This window comes from Bacillus rossius, chromosome 14 (genome assembly GCF_032445375.1).
Source record: "Bacillus rossius redtenbacheri isolate Brsri chromosome 14, Brsri_v3, whole genome shotgun sequence".
In the NCBI taxonomy this organism is placed as follows: domain Eukaryota; kingdom Metazoa; phylum Arthropoda; class Insecta; order Phasmatodea; family Bacillidae; genus Bacillus; species Bacillus rossius.
In genome coordinates, this window is record NC_086341.1 from 30,083,068 (window position 1) to 30,100,818 (window position 17,751).

At 40.7% G+C, this 17,751-nt stretch overlaps 1 protein-coding gene across 1 annotated transcript in view; it reads right to left on the bottom strand.

Moving 5' to 3' along the window:
- Nucleotides 1-2,728: 2,728 nt before the first annotated feature.
- The window catches only part of LOC134538758 (trehalase-like), a 57,192-nt gene continuing 42,169 nt past the window's right edge, over nucleotides 2,729-17,751 (bottom strand). The window contains exons 3-4 of the mRNA XM_063380237.1: nucleotides 14,577-14,849; nucleotides 2,729-3,891 (exon numbers count right to left, since the gene is read on the bottom strand). Coding sequence (XP_063236307.1) covers nucleotides 3,643-3,891; nucleotides 14,577-14,849 — 522 coding nt within the window. The 3' untranslated portion in view covers nucleotides 2,729-3,642. The remainder of the gene's footprint in view (nucleotides 3,892-14,576; nucleotides 14,850-17,751) is intronic.

The window sequence follows — 17,751 nt, forward strand, 5'->3', positions numbered from 1 at the left end:
AAATGTGAAAAATTGAGTCATTTTTGCCAGTAGAGAAAGTCATCTGATGGCTATAAAGAACCACATACCACGGTATTTCAAAATATTGCCGATTATGATAAAACTTCCACATTATACATTGATTTTTCAGTAAAAGAAGCATTGTCGTGGAAAATGGCAATATTAGCAAAGCAAAGAACATCGTCCAATATCGCATTATTTGTTGTAACACACATAAGGAAAATGGAAATATTAAAAGGTGAATTCTATCAGAATTCAGAATCATTTAAATAGTTCAGGTATTATTTCCCCTAAAGATAGGAAGGAAATCTTAACAGCCACAGAGATAAAACAACATATAAATTGCAAGTTTTGTACTCGACATCTAGTAATTTAAAGCTCGCCAGTGTATTATTGTGGATAATGCAACCAAAATCGAATTTAGCTTCCTGAAACACTATCTGCAAATGAGATGAATAAGACTTTCTTAGATTTTTATCATGTAAATATTTCATACGAAGTGTATTGGTCAATATTAAAATGGAATTAATAAATGAAGTTTGGCTTTTCATGCAGTGACACCTGTACAGAGTGATTCCTTATTTCAGAAAAATAATTGAGCAACCAGCAGCAAGAGCACTTCGTTTTGATGTCAGATGGCTACCCTGGCCAAATCAAAAATGGCCACATGGTCACTGCTTGAAAATTGTTATGAAAGTAAGTTATATATTTACCATGAGAGAGAGGCAGAGAGAGAGAGAGAGAGAGAGAGAGAGAGAGACAGAGACAGAGACAGAGAGAGAGAGAGCACTCATATTAATCGAACGATCAAGAATTTGCTTCGTTTGAGATGAAGAAGAGGAAATACAGAGCAGGAGGTGCAAAGTAATTAGGACAGCATAAACAGGTTGGCAAGACATACCGAGCCTTTTAATGCAGTTTATATTTCAAATGCAATCTTTTACAACTTGCATAGTGAATTTAGTCATTCACCATGAAAGAAGCCGTCTTCAAATGAAGCTCAAAGGTGCCCATATGTGGCAAGTCTCAGAAGAGTATTCACATATAAAAAAAAGTAAGGAACACCTTCTGGTCCTTGGGATACAATGTGACAGTTCGTGTATAAACAAAATGAATAGCAGTTGTGATGTGGTTGCGAGAGAACACATGGAAAAGTACCCAGTCTACACATCACTATTGCCACTGAAATCAAGTTGCAAAATATTAAGGTGTAATATCTCAATCTTCTCTCGTAAATAAATCGGAAGCGGATGATGGCATGGGCCCCTATGCTAACAGTAGTGGCTAAGAGCACTAAACATTAGTTATGATTGATAATTGACTGTACATACACAAACCTTATGTGCGAAGTTTATTATTGGAAAAGCTAAATAATTGAAGGTAACAATAACACTTACTTTTCTTTACTGAAATGAATACTATAATATACTTGATGAAGTGGACTATTGTCTAGTGGCTAATCATATGTATTTTAAGACATTTCATAATTTGACTGATGATTATTTAATTTTTCTCTTAAAACCCCCATTGTCCACTTATGACTGATATTAAACTTATGTTTATCCACAATAGTTTAATATTAAATGTCATTATTCTTTTGCATACATTATGTAAAGAAAGCACGATTAATGTATTGACTCAGCAATATCAATAGGATCCATATCACATTAATCTATACTTCTTTTTAAAAATAAATTATGTTTTTGGACTATTTTTTTGAAAGCCTTTCAATTCTCCAGCTTTCGACACCGATGCAAAATGTACTGCTTCAATGCCTTATAGTACACAAACAGATGACCAACATGACACTAGTATCTCGTTGCTTCGTCCTGCATCATACCCATACCACGACACCCCAATGGCTTTTCTGCGATTTGTTCGAACTGTATTTTATGTTATATAATTACGTAACACATCCAGTATCACAAAACTTTGTCTAATTGTAAATTTGTGGATGTTTATTATTATGTTTACATTGTTATCTTGTTATCTTGTCATCCACGGCACATTGCACCACTATACCATGGTCACTGATCTTTTGTAAACAATTTAGGTTTGTTTATATTGTGCAGCATATGCACTATGACACAACCATGATGCATTTGTGAATTTATTTGTACCTATTTTTAAATTGTGATATCTTAATCTGCTCCATATTGCATCAGTGTTTCGAATCCTCAGTTTCTTTGAACAGTAGTTCTTCGACAACACCATCACAACTGCAATTCACTGAACTAAAACAAGACATGTCACATTGCCACACACACCTGAAATATTTTATATATGTCCGAGACTCTCACCTATGATACAAAAAAATTCCTCAAATAAGTTAACTGTTTTCGGAGATGTGGTAAGGGTGATACAGCTGTCAAGTTGTGAAGCAAAGGCCCAGACAAATGACCATGGGGAATGTGGCTTCAGTCACCCGCTGATGCATGTTTCAGTAAGTTACAATCTATGCTTAATGAGTCATGTCATTAGCTACTAAAAATATATATTTTCTGCAGGGTGCAAGGGTAGAGATTCGTGATGTTTGGTGCGCAACTACCAGGGATCACAGTGTTGGCGTGGGCTGCATGCACACATGTGCTTATCGGCCAGTTACGAGAGCATTGACTTAGTTGTGATGAAGTACCATTGTTTGTGTCATTACATGTGTATGGATCACTTACCTCTGAAAACCATGCTGTTAGTGTAATTACCACATCGCCAATGGAACAACCTAAAATTCAAATGTTCATGTTAAAGTTTATTGACAAACTCAAATCCAAGCATACAATCATAGGAAATGTAATTATGGCTAAAACTAAGGCCTGCTTCTCGTGATGTCATAAGATTAATTCACAATACTCCGAAGTTGGTAGAATTTCTTCCTTTCAAACTGAAACTGTGAATAGGCACTGCACGCTGGCCTTCAAAAAATAATTACATAAAAATCTCAATGAGTAAAAGCATGGAAAGAATTATCACTACTCTGGGAAACTAAAGGATACAATTGGACAGTGGAGCTATTTTTGGAATATTATAGGTAAATGAAGAAAACAGTTCAGAGGTATTTTAAATAAAAATTATTGTTTAAATTTCTAGATTTATAATTTTTTTTTTTTTGGAAAATAGAGAATTACTTATATTCTTGTCTAGTGCAAACTGACATTCGTTGCCAATTCCTGATGAACCTTTGTTTATGCTGAACTTTCTTCAGCGCAGGGCCTAAATTTCGTGCATATTACTTTATTTTCATTACAAGTTAATTACAATCTCATGGTAAATGTTGAGAGATAAAAATTATTTCCCCATGACGTTTTCTGCATTAATTGAGGAAAGTATTATGTATACTGCTTGAAATCAATAAGTAAAAAAAAACCAACACGAATGTTTTCGGATATGTATTGTGTCTTGTTACCGGTCTGAAACGGTAAAAACTTGTTTCTGGGACGATGTTTTTAAAATATTTCGTATTTAGTCACTCTTGTTCTAGTGCACTATCACGGACAATACGCTCATCTTCCGATGAACACGTCACACGAGTTGTCTTGCTTCGCACGTGAAACGAAGACAGTCGGTTCGTCGCTTCATTCGAGGATGACCGGCTGGTTCGTCGCTTCACTCGAGGATGACCGGGTGGTTGTGGTGGTAAGGTCGCTACTCGTAGCCTCCGTGGGCCTCGGTGTCCTCCGGGTCCTCGGACGCCTCGCGGGCTGCTGCGCGCTTCTGGGCGTAGTACTGCTCGTAGTAGCGGTGGTCTACCAGCCCCGCCAGCTTGTCTTGCTCCTCCTCCTGGTCGGCCCCGGCCAGCGCGTGAAGGTCCTCCTCGGAGTCCTCGCTGTCCAGCTCGGCTTCAGGGGCCTGCTCCACCTCGGCGGCCGGCTCCACCCTCTCTTCCTTGGCGCCCTGGGAGGAAGAACACTCTTTGAAGCCGGCAAGGTACAGCTGCACTCACAAAGGCGTGGGGGCATGCTCCACCTCGGCGGCCGGCTCCACCCTCTCTTCCTTGGCGCCCTGGGAGGAAGAACACTCTTTGAAGCCGGCAAGGTACAGCTGCACTCACAAAGGCGTGGGGGCATGGTCCACCTCGGCGGCCGGCTCCACCCTCTCTTCCTTGGCGCCCTGGGAGGAAGAACACTCTTTGAAGCCGGCAAGGTACAGCTGCACTCACAAAGGCGTGGGGGCATGCTCCACCTCGGCGGCCGGCTCCACCCTCTCTTCCTTGGCGCCCTGGGAGGAAGAACACTCTTTGAAGCCGGCAAGGTACAGCTGCACTCACAAAGGCGTGGGGGCATGCTCCACCTCGGCGGCCGGCTCCACCCTCTCTTCCTTGGCGCCCTGGGAGGAAGAACACTCTTTGAAGCCGGCAAGGTACAGCTGCACTCACAAAGGCGTGGGGGCATGCTCCACCTCGGCGGCCGGCTCCACCCTCTCTTCCTTGGCGCCCTGGGAGGAAGAACACTCTTTGAAGCCGGCAAGGTACAGCTGCACTCACAAAGGCGTGGGGGCATGCTCCACCTCGGCGGCCGGCTCCACCCTCTCTTCCTTGGCGCCCTGGGAGGAAGAACACTCTTTGAAGCCAGCAAGGTACAGCTGCACTCACAAAGGCGTGGGGGCATGGTCCACCTCGGCGGCCGGCTCCACCCTCTCTTCCTTGGCGCCCTGAGAGGAAGAACACTCTTTGAAGCCAGCAAGGTACAGCTGCACTCACAAAGGCGTGGGGGCATGCTCCACCTCGGCGGCCGGCTCCACCCTCTCTTCCTTGGCGCCCTGGGAGGAAGAACACTCTTTGAAGCCGGCAAGGTACAGCTGCACTCACAAAGGCGTGGGGGCATGCTCCACCTCGGCGGCCGGCTCCACCCTCTCTTCCTTGGCGCCCTGGGAGGAAGAACACTCTTTGAAGCCAGCAAGGTACAGCTGCACTCACAAAGGCGTGGGGGCATGGTCCACCTCGGCGGCCGGCTCCACCCTCTCTTCCTTGGCGCCCTGGGAGGAAGAACACTCTTTGAAGCCGGCAAGGTACAGCTGCACTCACAAAGGCGTGGGGGCATGCTCCACCTCGGCGGCCGGCTCCACCCTCTCTTCCTTGGCGCCCTGGGAGGAAGAACACTCTTTGAAGCCGGCAAGGTACAGCTGCACTCACAAAGGCGTGGGGGCATGCTCCACCTCGGCGGCCGGCTCCACCCTCTCTTCCTTGGCGCCCTGGGAGGAAGAACACTCTTTGAAGCCGGCAAGGTACAGCTGCACTCACAAAGGCGTGGGGGCATGCTCCACCTCGGCGGCCGGCTCCACCCTCTCTTCCTGGGCGCCCTGGGAGGAAGAACACTCTTTGAAGCCGACAAGGTACAGCTGCACGTAGGAGCAGGGAAGAAGAGAAATTCATAAAAACCAGCTGAAATAAAGAATATATGGCTCAGTTTATGGCCACTCAACATAAAAAAGTGGGGGTTGTCTGTAAAGTCGGTTTACGGACGATAATGTTTAAGTGACAACGTCATAAGAAAACATTGATGAAAAATTGCATACTTTTTTTAATTTTCAAATATTATTTACAGTTTTTATACAAATTTAATTTAAATAATTTGTTTGGATATAATCACGAACAACTGGTTGAAAAGCCGGCCTTAACCTGTTTGATATTATAGAAGATTTTCTTTCACCGTGGTTGGCCGGTTCTTGCACGCTCGGCTCAGGCGGAACGTGAAAATTTTTCGTGCGTCCAGCCGGGTGTTCATCGATTTATAAAACGTTATCATGTCAAAAACCAGCTAAAATAACGACTATATGGCTCAATTTATGTCCACTCAATATAAATATTCATAGTGTAAGTAGCCTTATCTTTGAACATGTATTAGGACACAATCATGATGATCCACCGTTCATAAGTGTCACGATTGATTTAAAAATTTTAACTTTTGAAAAAGCAACTTTAAGGTCATCAGATAGCCAAAAAAAAAAAAAAAAAAAAAAAAAAGTGTATCAAAGCATCAGCTTTTGAAAGCTGTTCTGGGAGAGGAGCATTTCATGATACTCCCCTCAGACCCCAAAAAACCAAAATTTTATTTTTGTTATCGCTCTGTTGGGTTTATTCTTCCAATCATGATTCAGATAAACCATGGTTCCCACAGTTAGTACTGTCGTACTAGATCTATTACTTTTATAGGTTTTTACTCTAAAAACACGTTAGTCAAAGCTGTTATGGACCTCCATTTACATCAGCAGCAACTGAAAGATAATTTTCAGCAGTTACATAACAAACTAAAATAATAAAGAAACAAACTAGAAACTCCTTTTGTTAAATGGACTATCAGAAATATATTATTGGAAACATTTATTTGCTATAAATTTTACGGTTTCAGAAGAAAACATAATTAGATAACAAAAAAAAAGGTATTTCATTTCTGTTATTTCCTTGTAAGTAAGGGTGACGTGGAAGTGTAAATATAATAAATAACTAACCGTTAATAAGTAATTCTTTTAAAAATACTAAACATTACATAGTAAATCACAAAATCTCTGAAATTTAAGAATTACAATTCTTACATTCGTTGTATTAAAGACAACAAGGGGAGATCTAAAATTCATTGTATTTACAACAATTAAGTAAAGTTATTTAATTTAATATTTGTTGTTAATAAAGTGAGTAGTATAGAAAAGGGGCTCCGGCGCCAGGGTTCAGGGTGAGGATTGAAGATTGTCGGTCAGCCATATTGGATTGTGATGTCACGGCGGCGATCTTGGATGAGCGTAACGGGACACAGCGTAACGGGACAAGTAGTACCGTGACCATGACCTTGACCCCGGCGGCCTTCTTGGATCCGCCATCTTTAAATCGATCACCCCACTCATTATGATGAAATTTTCGTCCCTGTCGCCATATTGATTTTTTTCTGTTCCACTGGAGGCCGCCATCTTGGATGAGCGAAACGGGACACAGCGTTACGGGACACATCGTAATGGGACACCGCGCAATGGGACAAGTAGATAACGGCGGCCATTTTGGATCCGCCATTTTTCATGACGTCATTTTGTTTTCTCGAACATTCCGGCATTGTTTTTTCCGCCATATTGGATGATGACGTCACCATTGCAATTTCCGTTACGGTCGCCATCTTTAACTTTTTTATTTATTATCCGATTTTAATGAAAAAAAATTTAAAATTTATAAAAAAATTCACTTAATAAAATTTTAATAAAAACATTAAAAAATTGTACTTTAACGTCACAGAGTTCGGAGTCCTCGGTTCGAACCCGGTGGGGGCAAAAAAATAAAAATGATGACCGATCCTTCCCCCGCGGTGGCTGCTGGCACACTGATTCCCACCACTTTCTTTCAAAGCATATATATCGTCAGCTGGTATGACGTCATGTCCGCCATCTTGTATTCGTCCGCTGGAGATCACCATCTTGTTTTCGTCCGCTAGAGTGTGCTGATAACATGTAAGTATAATTATCTGGTCACCACAACTTTGACCTTGACCTTGAACTTTGACCTTGAAATTTGACCTTTGCCTTGAAATTTGACCTTTACCTTGCCCTTGAAATTTGACCTTGACCTTGAAATATGACCTTGTCCTTGAACTTTTACCTTGAAATGTGACCTTCACCTTGAAATTTGACCTTGACCTTGAACTTTTACCTTGACCTTGAACTTTGACCTTGACCATGAAATTTGATCTTGACCTTGAACTTTGACCTTGACCTTTAAATTTGACCTTGACCTTGGATTTTGACTTTGACCTTGAAATTTGTCTTTGTCCTTGAAATTTGACTTTGTCCTTGTCGACCATCATGTATCCGACATTTTATGATCAGTAAATGCTGCCAGGAGCTACCACCTGCTGGAGTATGCCATCTTGTGTGTGTACTTGTATTATAGAGTACATTTACATCTGGATAATTTTATTCTGACCTGCTACATTGCAGTAATCATTTATTACGGAGGTGCCCCCGCCATCTTGAAATTCGGCCGCTATCTTGAAATCATGTAATAATGTAGCTAGAAAAGCGGGAAAAAATTCAAAATTCATTAAATAAATCACTCATTAACTTACATATCGATTCGATCCGCTCCAGTCCTTGGTTCGATCCTCGATCGATGCAATAATGTTTAATTTAATGAAAAAATAATAATTCCAATAATCCATGTTCAACATTCTTAAAGAGACTTTAAATCCTCTACTACCATCATCCTATCAGACATCAAGACCACCATATTGGAAATTCGTAATTGTAATGCTAGAGATTCGGGAAAAAGTTAAAAATTCATTAGATAAATTTGTAATCTATATACTGATTGATTAGATCGACTAAGGTCCTTGGTTTGATCCCTGGCCGATACAAAACAACTTTAATTTTAAAAAAGTACCAGAAAAGTGTAAGGTTCGAGAAATAAAAGACCACAAAGTCTTTTACAAACATAATATTTATTACACAATTTCTATCCTACTACAGAATCACTTGCGAAAGCCAGCAATCTTATAAACATTTAGCCCTGCATAGACGTGCAACAACTACTTCTTAGCTCCAACAGCTCCAAATGCTTCAAATGCTCCAAATGGCTCCAACAGCTCCAAATGGCTCCAAATGCTCCAAACGGCCTCAAAATGGCTCCAACAGCTCCAACAGCTCCAAATGCTCCAACTGCCTTTTCTTTGAACAGCTACAATGATATTGGGCTACAATGCTACGAGTCTAAGAGACTACGAGGCTACAAGGCTAAGAGTCTAAAAGGATCTAGCTGGTTCCGAGTTATACATGGCTGCGAGACTGCATGACTAAAAGACCGCATGGCTACGAAACTACATGTCTATGAAGCTACAAGGAAACAAGTCTACTCGGCTCCAACACGCAATGTTCGCAATGTACGCGCAATACATGCAATTTACACGCAATAAATGTAATGATTACACAGTACACACAGGAAACGGAACGTACACACAGTACACACACAGGAAACGGAACGTACACACAGTACACACAGGAAACGGAACGTACACACAGTACACACAGGAAACGGAACGTACACACAGTACACACAGGAAACGGAACGTACACACAGTACACACAGGAAACGGAACGTACACACAGTACACACAGGAAACCGAACGTACACACAGTACACACAGGAAACGGAACGTACACACACATACAGTAGCGGAAATACACAGGCTTAGCTGGAAATCAGAATACAAGAAAAAAAACCTTAAATTTTTACTTTCAAAATTTAATTACTTCTCAACATTACACAAATACAAGTAAAAGAAGCCATTATTGTATGTAGCCAGCTTTCCTCAGTTATTTGAGTATGAAGGATATTTCTTTGATGCACAAATAGTTTCCTGCACAAAGCGAGCCATGTAGAAGTCTTAGCCGGTCAACCAATATTTTTTAGATCTTTCCATGATGTGTAATCAATATCTTCTACCACCATCTTACTTGCTTGTTTATTATAAATACTTTTAATATCACAATCATCCCAGTGATCATAATAATCATTATCAGATTTATTTATTATAACACAACGTTTCCATCGTTTCGGTCTCAGGACATCGCCACATTCTTCGATCTTGTCAGCTCTAGGTGCTTCATCACAGTCTATGCCTTTGTCAACAGCCTCAGAGTCACTGTAACAATCACTGTAGAAGACATCCTCTTCACCCAGATTACCGTATGAATTCGCTATCGATGATGTCGAAGTGTCTTCATCGTCTTCATGCTTCCTTTTTAGGAGTCCATCATCATTTTTACAAAGAATGGAGTATCTACTGAATATAGGCTTGAATGTATTCTCACTTTTCACGGTGTTGATACTTCCATTAGTTTCAGTCTTCCCGAAGCCATTAGCATCCTTCAATTTATGTTCTTCCTCACGATCGGGTGAGCTAATACCATCCCGCTCAGGACAAGGAAAATTATGGTCGTAATGCAGATCACTCTTCTTCAGTCTAGTGGATCCATCGGTGTCCTCTATGCCGTAAGTAGTCTTGACTTTACATGTTCTACCATGTCTTTTTAAGCTGTCAATTCATGTTAACAACCTGCTACAACGATTGCAGCTTAATATGTTGCGTAGTGGGTTTCTAGCACAATCATTCTTCTCATGACGTCTAGCATTCCTTCTCATGACGAAATCCTTGCCACAGTATCTACAGCGGCTTCCTTCCGATTCAGCTGCAGATGACAAACCATGATCTATGGTAGCTTCTGTGACTAATGTTAGATACAAACTGTCAGTTTTCTTCAATTGTACCATTTCTTAAATAGAATTTTTTAAATATTTCATCAGCGAGAGTTAAGTTATCTAATGCAAAGCAAATTGATGCAAGTAGTTCTGGCTGTTATCAACAGATGTCGCCACGTGTTGCTTGTAGGTAAATAATATCTATTTCATTAATGAGGGATGCGAAATGCTCACTATCGATCGCAAAGGAAGGTTGGCTTCGCTAGACTCCAAGGAGAAGGAAGTTAGTCCTTCCTGTTAGTGCTTCTTAGATTTCTCAGAGATTATTATTCGACTGAGTAATGATTTTTTTTTTAAATTTTCACCTGATAAAAATTTTACAAGTGATGATTAAGTAGCAGAAGTTCACTAATTAAATGTAACTCTGAATAACATGACATGACTCATTAAGTAAAAAATCCTTCATGCAGAGACCGATTTCTCACAAATAATCAGGAACACTCGGAGAAAACCATCATATGTTTAGCCCAGAAATAATCAGGAGCACTCGGAGAAAACCATCATATGTCTAGCCAGAAATAATCAGGAGCACTCGGAGAAAACCATATGTCTAGCCAGAAATAATCAGGAGCACTCGGAGAAAACCATCATATGTCCAGCCAGAAATAATCAGGAGCACACGGAGAAAACCATCAAAATATTAACAAGAATAATCGGGAGCAAACGGAGAAAACCATCATAATATTGACAAGGATAATCAGAAGCATTTGGAGAAAACCATCAAATTTTATAAAGAATAATCGGGAGCACACGGAGAAAACCATCATAATATTGACAAGGTTATTCAGAAGCATTTGGAGAAAACCATAAAATTTTGACAAGGATAATCAGAAGCACACGGAGAAAATCCCCATATTGCGTGTAAATTGCATGTATTGCGCGTGCATTGCGTGTTGGAGCCGATTAGACTTGTATCCTTGTAGCTTCATAGACATGTAGTTTCGTAGCCATGCGGTCTTTTAGTCATGCAGTCTCGCAGCCTTTTTTAACTCGGAACCAGCTTGATCCTTTTAGACTCGTAGCCTTGTAGCCTCGTAGTCTCTTAGACTCGTAGCATTGTAGCCCAATATCATTGTAGCTGTTCAAAGAAAAGGCAGTTGGAGCATTTGGAGCTGTTGGAGCTGTTGGAGCCATTTTGAGGCCGTTTGGAGCATTTGGAGCCATTTGGAGCTGTTGGAGCCATTTGGAGCATTTGGAGCATTTGGAGCTGTTGGAGCTAAGAAGTAGTTGTTGCACGTCTATGCAGGGCTAAATGTTTATAAGATTGCTGGCTTTCGCAAGTGATTCTGTAGTAGGATAGAAATTGTGTAATAAATATTATGTTTGTAAAAGACTTTGTGGTCTTTTATTTCTCGAACCTTACACTTTTCTGGTACTTTTTTAAAATTAAAGTTGTTTTGTATCGGCCAGGGATCAAACCAAGGACCTTAGTCGATCTAATCAATCAGTATATAGATTACAAATTTATCTAATGAATTTTTAACTTTTTCCCGAATCTCTAGCATTACAATTACGAATTTCCAATATGGTGGTCTTGATGTCTGATAGGATGATGGTAGTAGAGGATTTAAAGTCTCTTTAAGAATGTTTAACATGGTTTATTGGAATTATTGTTATTTTTTTCATTAAATTAAACATTATTTCATCGATCAAGGATCGAACCAAGGACTGGAGCGGATCGTATCGATGTGTAAGTTAATGAGTGATTTATTTAATGAATTTTGGATTTTTTCCCGCTTTTCTAGCTACATTATTACATGATTTAAAGATGGCGGCCGAATTTCAAAATGGTGGGGGCACCTCTGTAATAAATTATTACTGCACTGTAGCAGGTTAGAATAAAATTATCCAAATGGAAATGTACTCTATAATACAAGTACACACACAAGATGGCGTACTCCAGCAGGTGGTAGCTCCTGGTAGCATGTACTGAACATAAAATGTCGGATACATGATGTTCGACAAGGATATAGTCAAATTTCAAGGACAAAGACAAATTTCAAGGTCAAGGTCAAAATTCAAGGTCAAGGTCAAATTTAAAGGTCAAGGTCAACGTTCAAGGTCAAGGTCAAATTTCATGGTCAAGGTCAAAATTAGAGGTCAAGGTCAAATTGCAAGGTCAAAGTTCAAGTATAAGACATATTTCAAGGTCAAGGTGAAAGTTCAAGGTCAAGGTCAAATTTCAAGGTCAAGGTCAAATTTCAAGGTGAATGTCAAATTTCAAGGTCAAGGTCAAATTTAAAGGTCATGGTCAAAGTTCAAGGTCAAAGTCAAATTTCAAGGTCAAGGTCAAAGTTCAAGGTCAACGTCAAAGGTGTGGTGACCAGATAATTATACCCACATGGTATCAGCACACTTAGCAGACGAAAACAAGATGGTGATCTCCAGCGGACGAAGACAATATGGCGGACATGACATATTACCAGCTGACGATATATATGCTTTGAAAAAAAGTGGTGGGAATCAGTATGCCAGCAGCTACCACGGGGGAAGGATCGGTCGTCATTTTTATTTTTTTGACCACACCGGGTTCGAACCGAGGACTCCGAACTCCGTGTCGTAAAAGTACAATTTTTTAATGTTTTTCATTAAAATTTTATTAAGTGAATTTTTTTATAAATTTTAAATTTTTTTCCAATGAAATCGGATAATAAATAAAAAAGTTAAAGATGGCGACCGTAACGGAAATTGCAATGGTGACATCATCCAATATGGCGGAAAACACAACGCCGGAATGTTCGAGAAAACAAAATGACGTCATCCAAAATGGCGGATCCAACATGGCCGCTGTGATCTACTTGTCCCGTTGCGCTGTGTCCCGTTACGATGTGTCCTGTAACGCTGTGTTTTTTTACGCTAATCCAAGATGGCGGCCTTCAGTGGAACAGAAAAAAATCTATATGGCGACAGGGACGAAAATTTCATCATAATGAGTGGGGCTCTCGATTTAAAGATGGCGGATCCAAGATGGCCGCCAATGTCAATGTCATGGTCACGGCACTACTTGTCCCGTTACGCTGTGTCCTGTTACGCTCATCCAAGATGGCCGCCGTGACGTCACAATCCAATATGGCTGACCGACAATCTTCAATCCTCACCCTGAACCCAGGCGCCGGAGCCCCTTTTCTATACTACTAAAGTGGCTTTACATTTTGAGTTCATTTATAAGAATGTACTAATATCGTCAAACTGTCTAAATAGTGTAAAATAATAGAAAATAACAATCTAGTACATTTTGTTTAGATATAGTATATATTTTTGCATGGTGGGAACTCTGAGGTAAGCTGACAGATGACCCGGGGGTGTACGGAGCCCTTTAAGGAGGATTAAGCCCCGCCATCTTGGGTTCTTCCATTTTGTTTTCTTTATAATTTTCAACTATTTATCCAAAATTTTGGATTGTCAAGGCATAAATCATATCTCCCAGACCTTCTATATATTGTTACAAACGAATATTTACTAATGGGCACTAGTATGTAAGCCCCACGAGGATATGTTATCATAATTACACCAGTTCAACTAGTAGCAGAAGCATGTAAAGCCAAAGGAAAAGAAATAACATTTAAGATTAATGGGGTATCAAAATATTTAAAATTTGCATAATGACGGTGACTACAAATGTACAAGTAGCAAAGTAGTAAAGCCAAAGAAAAATATAGCATGGAAGGCTTATATGATATCAAAATATATCAAATTACAAGATCCCCCCTCCCAAGTGTGGAGGACTCGTCTCTCGGGGGCAGGTGGCTGGAAGGAGAAGTGCCTCACCATGGCCTCCCGTATGGTGGGAGAGACCAGCTCGTTGCCGATGGCTAGGGCTAATCCCCGCAAGTGGGGAGGACTCGTCTCGCGGGGGCAGAGGGGCGGAAGGAGAAGTGCCTCACCATGGCCTCCCGTATGGTGGGGGAGACCAGCTCGTTGCCGATGGCTAGGGCTAATCCCCGCAAGTGGGGAGGACTCGTCTCGCGGGGGCAGAGGGGCGGAAGGAGAAGTGCCTCACCATGGCCTCCCGTATGGTGGGGGAGACCAGCTCGTTGCCGATGGCTAGGGCTAATCCCCGCAAGTGGGGAGGACTCGTCTCGTGGGGGCAGAGGGGCGGAAGGAGAAGTGCCTCACCATGGCCTCCCGTATGGTGGGGGAGACCAGCTCGTTGCCGATGGCTAGGGCTAATCCCCGCAAGTGGGGAGGACTCGTCTCGCGGGGGCAGAGGGGCGGAAGGAGAAGTGCCTCACCATGGCCTCCCGTATGGTGGGGGAGACCAGCTCGTTGCCGATGGCTAGGGCTAATCCCCGCAAGTGGGGAGGACTCGTCTCGCGGGGGCAGAGGGGCGGAAGGAGAAGTGCCTCACCATGGCCTCCCGTATGGTGGGGGAGACCAGCTCGTTGCCGAACTGGTGGAGGAAGTCGAGCGCCACACCGTTGGTCCAGCCGAAGCCGATCTGGTTCTCGTACTCGCCCCCGCGGCCCGGCATGCCCATGACGCGCGCGTCGTACTTCTCGTACATGGCCTTGCTCTCCTCGTACGCCATGTAGTTGGTGGTGATCCAGTTCTGCGCCAGCGTCAGGGCCAGCTTCTGCGCCTCGTCGTGGTTGGTCTTGTGCAGGCCGGAGATCACCATGTCCTGGCCGGGGCGCACTCATCTTCAGACAGTTTCACTCACTGTAGTAGGTGTCATGCAACTTGCCTCAAACTGTGCTTCTCAAGGTTACGCATAAACTAGGCCATTAATACGTTAACAAAAAAAATAGCGAATATTTCACTAACCTCAATAACGAGCAAAGTAATGCGTTCTCATGTTGCAAACACGCTTATAATACGAAACTCAGCCAGGAAATTTAGCGTAGAATTCTTAAAAATAATACCGAGCGAGACAAATTTAAAAATAGTTTTTTAACAACTTTTTTTGATGCTAATCACAAGTAGTTTCTGCACACATAGCTAGAATTCTTTGCCGGAGCAACGACGTCGATTATTGAATGATTTGATCAGCAGACCGAAATTCCAAACTATATATTAAAACGGCTTCAATAAAAGCGATAGTGACCTTAAAAATAATACTAATTCCCGGCTTTGGGCCTGATTAAAGTCAAGGATTAAAATAAACTGTTAAACTGGTTAAAATTCATTAAACAGTTAATTATATTAGAGTTCCCGTTGGCTTTGTGAACTTTGTTTCGCTCCATCCACCACAGATGGCAGCTTCGTGGTTACACATTTCCGTTCCATGCGACTTACGTTCAATTCACGAAGTTATGCGTACCAAATATCGTATACCGAGTGCTAAGATGTTTACTCATCAAAAATATGTTAAATTAAAGACAAGCCTCATGACACAGACTATTTCAATCAAATAAACTACACAAACCATGAAAATTAGGACATACAACGGTCATGTAGAGTATATTTCTTTTCTCTACCCCTCCGTTACTGGCTATCCACATAATGTTTATTTGTTTTATTACAATAATGGAATATTTACTGCTTTACATTTATGGATAAATGAAACAGAAAAAAATACTGAAATATCAGTTAAAATTAAAACTTTTCAAAGATCTGGAACTAACAGAAAAAAAACCAATGTTGTATTTTTTTTTTAAAAAGATTCATTTGCAAACCAGTTTCCAATAAATAGTTTTTAATACTACAAGAAATAAATTTTAGCTTTGTGTAACACATGGGTCTAGAGATATGCTGAGTATTTCTTACGAAAATTGGCCCATAATTTTATATATTATTAGATGTTTCATTTAAGTATAATTGTTTGAAACCACGGGAAAGACAAAAAAGTTCAATAATTGGACATTACATTGTTTTATTTTGCTTATCAATGCGCTCAGTTAAAACTGGAAGGCTATTTAGGAAGGGTCTACAAAAAGCTGTAACTATCGGAGGTACAGGGACAATAAATACAAACCACAAATGCCCGGGTAAGAATCCGAATCCAATATTAGTGCGAACACTATTATTTTGCGATAGCTGTTTTCATGTAAATGTACAAACTCACAAATATCTGTAAGTTTTCATGAATATGTTTCATTTACAAAAAAAAAAAATCTACAATGTAGTTTCGTGTTGTGTGCTTGCGCTATAGCGCGTCTGGCGGACATTATATACCCGGGCACTGAGGCACGTCACCAAGGAGACAACTGCACGCCAGAGACGTGGGACTGTCGCCCTTACCGACCCCACGCTCTTCACAGATCATGGACCGCAGTCACGTATGTCTGGTCTGCCCGACCGTGTTATTCTCGCTGACTGTTGTTTCGCATTATAATTTAAATCACTTACAGTGCTCAGAAAATTATGGGGTTTGCACTGTTCAACACAGACATGGATTTATAAAACTAACCAGGAACAATATAAATTAACCCTTTTTTGGTTTGTTTTTTTACACCATTGATCCCCTTAATCTCGGTCATCATCTGGCTGCCATGGATGGAGCTTCTGAGAATCAATAAGGGTTCCGTGGAGAAAACTTTGGGAAACGCTTGTACAAAGTCATACACGAAACAGTTTTTACAAAACCAATAGAGCAAAATAAATTACTAACGAAGTTAGTCTACACGTACAAAACATATTATAGTTTAATTCTTTATCACTAAACAGTAGTTTAATAACATAAGAATTGTACATGGGAAATTTACCATACAGATACGCTACATTTACAATGCATTTAATTTTACCCTAAACTAATGTAGGAGAGAGGCCCTAGGTTAATGGTAAATTTCATATTAAAATATAGTGGAGTATGAGTAAAGAAAAAAACTGTTTTATTTTAAATATGTAATTTAAAATTAAATTTCACGTTCTTATACAACCATGATTTAATTTTTCACTGTCATCACAATTATTTCACATACAAAGAACAGAAAAAAAGAATTTTTCCCCGAAATATTTTCTTTGAGTGGTGGCTTCTTAATTTTGAAACGTATAAAGATACACTTTCATCAAAATTATAGCAACAATTTGTGGTTCAAAGAAAAAAAAATAATTCATTTTTTTTCCTGCATCAACGTTCTTACTCTTTATAGCACCTATCATTAAATTGACATGCTCTGAGTAGGAGGTGTAAAAATATGGCCCACTTAGGTCTTTCTCATCTAGCTGGAGAATGTGCACTGGACGTTTCTAATTCGCCCTATTTGGACGTATGGAAATGCTCGTTCTAAAAAATAATAATTAGGATTTTTCCACCACGAAGAGCGAGGGTGGACACGGAAAATATGTTTGTGAAGGGTTGCTCTGGTGAGCCAGCCGGGGGGGTGGTGATGGGGGGGGGGGGGGGCGTGGGGGGTAATCTGAAGCCCAAGGGTTTTGTTGCTCGGGGGGTAAACACTCGTATTTTCAGGTATATCTACTGTCGTTTATTAAACGTCTTCCTTGCATATTTGTAGAACAAAGTGTTCAGCTTATTGTATATAGAAACTACGGTATGCTCACAGATATATATTACATTAATGTTATTAATTTACTGTTCAAAAACTATTATTGTTTTGGAAATTTTTGTAATTACTATTTTTAGA